The sequence below is a fragment of the Colias philodice genome, chromosome 8 (assembly GCF_061535455.1).
Source record: "Colias philodice isolate Cphi_HAF_F1 chromosome 8, ilColPhil1 Martin Lab GWU primary, whole genome shotgun sequence".
In the NCBI taxonomy this organism is placed as follows: domain Eukaryota; kingdom Metazoa; phylum Arthropoda; class Insecta; order Lepidoptera; family Pieridae; genus Colias; species Colias philodice.
Window position 1 is genome coordinate 11,035,196 of NC_143093.1, and position 8,724 is coordinate 11,043,919.

Genomic DNA, 8,724 nt, shown 5'->3' on the forward strand with positions numbered 1-8,724 from the left:
TACCTACATGTTTAAACTATCCTATCTCTCAAGTTGGATCGAACTGCACATGGTGTGCAAATTTTATTATAATCGGTTAAGTGGTTTAGGAGTCCATTGAGGACAAACATTGTGACACGAGATTTATAACTATATATATGTATTAAGATTTAAATAAATATAATTAAAAATGGGGTTTCTTTAGAGAACTGCCGCACGTATTATAGGTTTTTTGTGGGTGGGGGATGGGGGGGAGGAGGGGGGGACCCTCCCACCAAAAGGGGAAAGTTAGGAAACCAATAGTTTTGGAGAAAAATCAATTTTCCTATTCTAACCTCAAAATGTATGGAATTGGTGTAACAAAAATTTTACGATACATAAATAAAATAATTTGGAAAATCCAAAAGTGCACGCCTCATAATTTTTTTTAATAAATATTTATTAATTATTATTTTTGTTTATTTAATAACAATTAAACCACATCGAATCAGACCCTGAAAAATGAAAGGGTTCTATTCCTGAGCATACTCAAGCGTAAGAGAAAAAAAAAGACTCGATTAGTAAAGTATTTCGGTCGCTATCGTGTTAACAAGAAAAAGGATCCGCACATACAGACACACGGACGTCCAAGACAGAACTTTTTTAAACTGTTTTTTAACTAGTTTAAATAACAAAAATGACATCAAAAATATCATGAACGTTAAAAATAGTGTTTTTTCTTAATATGTGTGTGTATGTATTATCTTACAAGTGCAATGTATGATACATAAAGACATTTTAAGTTTGAAAAATCAGATGTTTTGAGCGAAGTGACAGTAGTACCCACCTCAACGCTTCGCTTATGAGGCGTGCAATACAAACAAGTTGTGAAAACCTACGTAGTTTTTTTTATTTGAGTGGGAATCGCCCTAAAGTCGCTTCTGGCAGTTCAAGAGTAAACCTAACACGCTCGTCGCTTCGCTCCTCGCTACCTATTTGGATATTAAAAATAAAAGTTTAATAGTTTTTTAACCTACCTACGTAGATTTTTTTTTGTTTGAGTAGGAATCGCCCTAAAATCGCTTTTGGCACTCGCCGGCCGCAGCGTAAAGTCACAGTACAGTGAAATGGAACGTCTTGGTCCGCTTTTTTGCACAACAAAACGGATAAATGCACTTTTTTCGCACAAAAAATTATTAACTTTAAAAATTAATAACTAAAAAACTACAAGTTTCCTAACGATAATATTTTGGAATTACAATCTTACATTACCTAGCTAACTAAAAATATAAATATTTCCAACAAATTCGTGCGGCAGTTAACTAAAGCCAACCCCAAGCGTGAACTTGAACTCATCTTGATAAAAATATAACCATTTTATTTAGAAGACAGAAAATGCATGCTTTTTATGTTATTAATTTAGTAAAATGTAGGTACTTACAATAGTAGTTTTTAATGAGAACTTAAACACTAAAATCTTATCTACATATTTTAATCATTCTTATAAATTGATTGTTTCCTCATATTTATCAATACATAGATTATATTATTGTTTTATCTACACTAGAAAAACCATCATTATGTTTGTACAAATACTACATCCATACTTATATTATAAATGCGAAAGTAACTCTGTCTGTCTGTCTGTTACTCAATCACGCCTAAACTGCTGAACCAATTTGCATGAAATTTGGTATGGAGATATTTTGATACCTGAGAAAGGACATAGGCTACCTTTTATTGCGAAATATGTACCACGGGCGAAGCCGGGGCGGACCTCTAGTACACTATAAAATAAGAGTAGGAACCTTCCATTTTTAAATCGAAAATATCGCCGATACCAATAATTTCGGTTCATTTTATTTCAACGTTATTTTGTTTAAAATTAACCTTTTCAAATTAGGAATGAGAAATAAAGGCTGTTATTGATTCCGTGTGCTTTCAAATTCACAATTGCCTAATCCCATTTAATATACATTCGTCTTGCGAGGGGTGGGCCGAGCGAGTCGGCAACACGCCCGCATGGTAGAAACATTGATATTTAAAATAAACACATAAGCTTTACTAAGTCGTACTATTACATAAATCCACAATTAAATAAAAAAAGAATTACCTCGAGAGACTTCTCTAGTTATATTACACAAAATCTCGAAGAGCACGAAATCTTGCACAACCACTCAAGATTTACGCAAATAAATACACCAACACACGCAAATCACTATTTTTAAATGAAATAATAACAAATGAACAGTATCACAAACTTTTTATGTCACAAAACGTCCTATAATCCTTTATAAAATGCAGAAAAAATAGCATCTCTATACAACGGAACCGGCACACAACATACAACCACAACTCAAGAAATCTATAGAAAACTGAAAAAATAACAAGACGGCGCCACTCACGCTGAGCCTAGTGTCTTGTATTTAGCGCAAGCGCTGTCATATTTTCCTATACGAATGTTGTTTATATAAATTAGCAATTAATTAAGTTAAATTTTAATTATATTGAATATCAATTTTACTTCTCAATATTTTTTTATTTCGTCCTTAACATAATACAAAATTTAAATAAATTAAAACCATTACGGTGACTTAATATTTAATATTTATTAATGTTAGCAACATTTGGTTATTTAATTGAGAATGTCAATGTCAGTCCCAAAGCTTGCCAGTTTTTAATGTTTACCCACTTTCGGTAACATACTTTACTATAATAATTTCAATAACAAAATAAACTATAAATTACTTGCTTTAAAAATCAGATCCTCCTTTGAAAATTAAACGCAAATTTACTTACAATTTAAACTTTCCAATATTCGAATTTTAATTCCAATTTTGAATTTTATTTACATCTTTTAACTAAAAAAATACTTGGCTGATTTTAAAACCGTATATGGTAACCCTTATCGTAACTTTTAAAAGTAGAATACAAATTTTTCATTTGTTTTTTGTTTTTGACTTGTTAAATTTGATTCTAAATTCTAATTACTGTAATAAAATGTTGGAACAAGTGAAACAAGTAATTTTAGTGTTATCGGGCAAAGGTGGTGTTGGTAAATCTACAGTTAGCACACAATTGGCTCTAACACTTAAAGAAAAGGGATTTAAGGTTAGTAAATTCTTATCTAATTTGATTTTAAGGTATATCAGATATCTCGCTACTACGCTTGTACTTACGATTGAAAATAATGTTTTTGTACCAAAAATCTAAACTAGTATTAGGAAACAGGAAACGTTTTATTATTATTTTTTTTTTTTTTGTAATGGTTCACACAAACATTACTGTTCCGATTTTAAAAATTCTTTCACCAGCAGATAGCTATTAGCTACATTTTTGTCGAGTCATTTACACTTAGTCTGGACAGCCACGACGAGCGGCTAGTTATTTATTTTAGAGGGCTGATTTTTCAATGCTTGGATAAAACTTATCCGTCCAATAAAGTATTACACGATAATATTAAAATGTCACGTAAACTGTCAAATACAGGCAATTAGAATACGTTTTAATAGTATTATACATAATTCGACGAATAAGTTTTAACCAAGGTTTGAAAAATCAGCCCTTATAGTAATAAATACCTACATATTTCTCTTAAAATAAACACTATTCATTTTGAAGTCTACATTCCAGATTGGTCTCCTAGACATAGACTTGTGTGGTCCCAGTATTCCCTATATCTTAAATTTGGAAGACCATAACATCCACCAGGGTCCAGAAGGCTGGATCCCAGTATACTTGGATAAGGAACAGAGGCTTGGTGTCATGTCTATTGGGTTTCTATTGAACTCAAGGAATGATGCTGTAGTGTGGAGAGGACCGAAGAAGACATCTATGATTAAACAGTTTCTAGAAGATGTTTGTTGGCAAGAACTGGACTTTCTTGTTATTGATACTCCACCAGGTAAAGTTCTGAATTATTTATTGACGTGACAACGTCTTATAATTCGATAACGCCGGCTCCACGCACGAAAAAATATGACTCATGCGGCGTTACCTCGCTCTGAGGCGTTCCATGTAAGGCTTTGTAGGTGCTGTGCTCACACAGGATTTTCGGCCGCGTCGCACAGTCACATAGCGTCGCCCTCAGTTGTCCCGTAACTCTCGCCACCGACCCACGTATTGTAGTTAATAAATTAAAATAGTATATTTTTTTGTGTAATTTAGAAGAAATATAAAATTTAATTGGCCGCTATCTTTAATTTCATCTCCCTACACACAGCTACACTAAATTGGTGATATTAAATTTTTATATGTAGATTTTATGTGTTATTAAATTTTATTTATTTATTTAAATTTTACCGCTGCCACCGCCCTGTAGTTTCTTCTTGAGTTGTCCGTATATATATTTATATATTAATTTTGAATATTTATTCTCCCTACTACACACTCACGTCGATATATTACGTCGATAGATCTGAACGTCGGTCGAGATCACGTCGGGGTCACCAATTTAGTGTAGCTGTGTGTAGGGAGATGAAATTAAAGATAGCGGCCAATTAAATTTTATATTTCTTCTAAATTACACAAAAAATATACTATTTTAATTTATTAACTACAATACGTGGGTCGGTGGCGAGAGTTACGGGACAACTGAGGGCGACGCTATGTGACTGTGCGACGCGGCCGAAAATCCTGCGTCAGCACAGCACCTACAATATTCCCCCCTTTTCAATCTAACTATCGTCAGTAAACCGACTTTACAGACAACCATTTTATTTATTAAAGCTACTGTTTATGTTGTTATGGTGTTCATGAAAAAGTACTGAGGAGGTTGTTTGCACAGGCACATTGGAATGAGGAAGGGGCTTTTCTGAGTTAGAATTTAAGTTTCCGTTATTATAATTTTTGATTATTGTTAATCTAGAACTTCGATCTGCATTGTGAAGACATAGGTGTTATAAGTTGATTTTTAATTCAATGTAGATTTTAAAAGTAAATTTCATTTGTTTTTGCTGTTTTATATTAATGTGCATGATCTTATCATGGTAAAAAAAATTAACAGTAATAATTGACATAACTACATGTAACAATTTTAATATAGTGCAATCTTAGTGCTATAAATCGGTATTTATAAAGATAAATAAATTGTGATGTGCAGGACAAACATACATATTTCACACTAGCTGCGCTCCGCGGTTTCACCCGTGTGGCTCCGCTTCTGTTGGTCTTAGCGTGATCATATATAGCCTATAGCCTTCCTCGATAAATGGGCTATCCAACACCAAAAGAATTTTTTAAATCAGACCAATAGGATTACCAATAGGAATTTTTTAAATCGGTTCTTGAGATTAGGACGTTCAAACAAACAAACTCTTCAGCTTTATAATATTAGTATAGATTAAAAATACTACTACGGTTAAAGACCTAATCATGAAATGAAAACTTATTAAATATTAATCAGGTACATCAGACGAGCACATCACAGTAATGGAGAACCTTCGTCAAGTGCAGCACAGTTCCGCTATCCTGGTGACCACACCACAGGAAGTAGCCATCGAGGATGTGAGGAAGGAAATCACCTTCTGCAGGAAGACTGGTATACCAATTATGGGTATTATTGAGAATATGAGCGGGTAAGTGTTAAATTAAAATTAATTATCATCTATTTTCTTAATTGTATATGAATCTCGTGTCACAATGTTTGTCCTCAATGGACTCCTAAACCACTTAACCGATTATAATAAAGTTCGCACACCATGTCTAGTTCGATCCAACTTAGAGATAGGATAGTTTAAACATGTAGGTACCACGGGCGAAGCCGGGGCGGACCACTAGTACATAGTATAAAACAAAGTCGCTTTTGTCCTATGTATGCTTAAATCTTTAAACTACGCAACGGATTTTGATGCGGTTTTTTTATAGATAGTGTTTCAAGAGGGAGGTTTTCTATACTAATATTATAAAGAGGAAAAGTTTGTAATTATGTATGTATGTATGTATGTATTGTTTTCACGCATAAACCTCTTAACCGATTTTGATGAAATTTGGCACAGACCATCTTTAGACCCTGAGAAAGAACATAGGCTACCTTTTATTACGAAATATGTACCACGGGCGAAGCCGGGGCGGACCGCTAGTAGTATATAATTTATTATTTTTTATAAGACACAGCGGGCGAAGCCGCGGGCGGAAAGCTAGTTTTTTATAAAAAAAATATCAGCTATCATAATACATGGGTACAATTATGTAATGCCAACTAATGGGCTCTTAGTTAGTACTGTAGGTAGAAAATTTTACTGTTCAAATAAAATACTCCCTTGTTTCTAAAAGGGTAGAAAACTGCTTTTCAAGCATCACTACATAGTATAAAACAAAGTCGCTTTCCCTGTCCCTATGTCCCTATGTCCCTATGTCCCTTTGTACGCTTAAATCTTTGAAACTACGCAACGGATTTTGATGCGGTTTTTTTTAATAGATAGAGTGATTCAAGAGGAAGGTTTATATGTATAATAATATCCATTAAATAGTGGAGAAGTACTGTTATTTTTGAGGTTTCTAATGTGATGTCGTAAAAAATGACATTTTTTCCGCTTATATTGCAAACGCAGGCTGAACCCTACGATTTTTATCAAAATAATGTACTAAGTATTATACACATTGAAAAGGTCTACAGAAAAGTCCGCGATGGTATATGTCTATCTCTTATGGATAACCCACAATAACTTTTTTTTGTCATTTACTTTTTACGACAAATAATAGCTAATTTTCGAAGCGATTTTCACCAATACAGCATTAATCCTTAACCAATTAAATACCTTGAATACATTGTTCATTTAATAAAGATCTATATGGCACTTTACACCGTATGATTTAAGTGAATATTTTCGAAGATATTACAGATTTAAAAATTGCGGGACGTAGCGTTTGCGGCGGTACCGGCCGGCCGCCCGGGTATACATATATGTATATTTTTTACCCGTGCGAAGCCGGAGCGGGCCGCTATGTTTTTATATATGTACAACGTTCACAGTTTTTCTGTAGTGTATTTAGTATCAGCATTGCACCCGTGCGAAGCCGGGGCGGGTCGCTAGTTTCCAAAAATTCGCTTATGGGAGTTGGGAAACAAACCCACTAAAATCTATTAAAATTATATGTTGTACTTTTATTGTAACAATCAATCAAATTAATGTATGTGCAATTTATACATCTATACTAATATTATAAAACTAAAGAGTTTTTTTGTTTATTTTAACACGCTAAATGGGCTATCTAACACCGAAAGAATTATTCAAATCGGACCAGTAGTTCCTGAGATTAGCGCGTTCAAACAAAACTCTTCAGCTTTATAATATACTAGCTTACCGCCCGCGGCTTCGCCCACTTTGTCTAAAACCTAATAAATTATATACTAAAACCTTCTTCTTGAATCACTCTATCTATTAAAAAAACCGCATCAAAATCCGTTGCGTAGATTTAAAGATTTAAGCATACAAAGGGACATAGGGACAGAGAAAGCGACTTTGTTTTATTATACTATGTAGTGAAGTACAGATCGCAAGAAAACTTAGTTTTACTATTTAATAAATTATAAATATACTAATAATAATAATATGAAATTCTTTGCAGCTACGAATGTCCCACATGCAGTCACTGCACAAACATTTTCTCTAGCGGCGGGGGACAATCCCTCGCCGAGTTAGCAAAGATTCCCTTCTTGGGGACATTACCCATTGACCCCCGGGTGGGGCAACTCGCTGGGAAGGGTTTTGCCGCAGTTACAGAATTACCTGAATCCACTACTAGTAAAGTTTTTAGTAATTTGGTGGATCAATTGGGCGGTTTAATGCGGAATGGCGCGTGATTTTTCGTTGTATAAGCTTAAGTTAAGGGTAATATGTAATAAAATAAAAAGGGATATATTGTATTTTACAAATATCTATAAATCTATGAAGAATTATGTTAATGGAATAATTATTATATTATGTAGAATTATAATATAAAATATCCCTAGATTTTGTTGATGTGTACGTATTATGTTAATAAAATTGTAAAAACAATAAAAAATGTGTGCGTGTACTAGTGTACACACGTAAGAAGTGAAACTTCTTTATGACCTAATTTTTCAAAAAATAATTTACTATATGCAACTTTACAGAAATAAGTCGAATCACGCGTGGTAGGGATAAGAAAAAGATGGCGCGTAACGGAAAAATGTCACGTGTAACGAAAAAATGTTACACTAAATTTTTTTCCAACCCCGATAAAGAAGTTTCACTTCAAAAAATATGGCTATAAAGATATGTTCTTATTGACTTAAGTACAATATTATATGTACATATGTATAGTAATTTGGTTGCTTCTTATTTTAATTGGTTTTGTTTTAAGTACAATACATGCAATTCCTATTACAATCTTGTCTTTATTTTATGTGAACATAGTTACGTGTATTATATTGTTATCTTAAAAAAAATACTAGTACATCCAACCCTGATTTGATTTTTTGTATTATACGATATATTTAATTTAAAATTTAAACCAAAGAGATAAAAAAAAAATTGCAAATTGTCATTCCTGCATGTAAAATATTCTCTATAACTTGAGGCAATTTAAACTATGAATAATTTCAAATAATTAAGCACAAGTACTTGTTTCAATTTAATAACTTATATTGTAATATTTAAATATCTATTAAATGCAATCTTGCTCAATATCCAATCATGTGAAGATTACATTTATAATTTAAATGTTTATTGACTGTTTAGAAGAGCCTATTTTTATACAGGGTGTCCCAAAAAGTAGTGATGAACGGAAGCTGGGAGGTAG

The 8,724-nt window shown here is 33.0% G+C and overlaps 2 protein-coding genes across 2 annotated transcripts in view; one reads left to right on the plus strand and one right to left on the minus strand.

The window, feature by feature from the left end:
* tty (tweety) overlaps positions 1-2,368 on the minus strand; it is a 60,677-nt gene extending 58,309 nt beyond the window's left edge. The window contains exon 1 of the mRNA XM_089698528.1: positions 2,072-2,368. The gene's annotated coding sequence lies outside the window, so the exon portion shown is untranslated. The remainder of the gene's footprint in view (positions 1-2,071) is intronic.
* A 477-nt stretch (positions 2,369-2,845) lies between these two features.
* Nubp2 (NUBP iron-sulfur cluster assembly factor 2) lies at positions 2,846-8,701 on the plus strand. The gene is made up of 4 exons (XM_089698514.1): positions 2,846-3,069; positions 3,592-3,862; positions 5,363-5,534; positions 7,528-8,701. The coding sequence occupies exons 1-4, from the start codon at positions 2,854-2,856 to the stop codon at positions 7,760-7,762; spliced, it is 894 nt and encodes a 297-aa protein (XP_089554640.1). The 5' UTR covers positions 2,846-2,853; the 3' UTR covers positions 7,763-8,701.
* Positions 8,702-8,724: the final 23 nt, after the last annotated feature.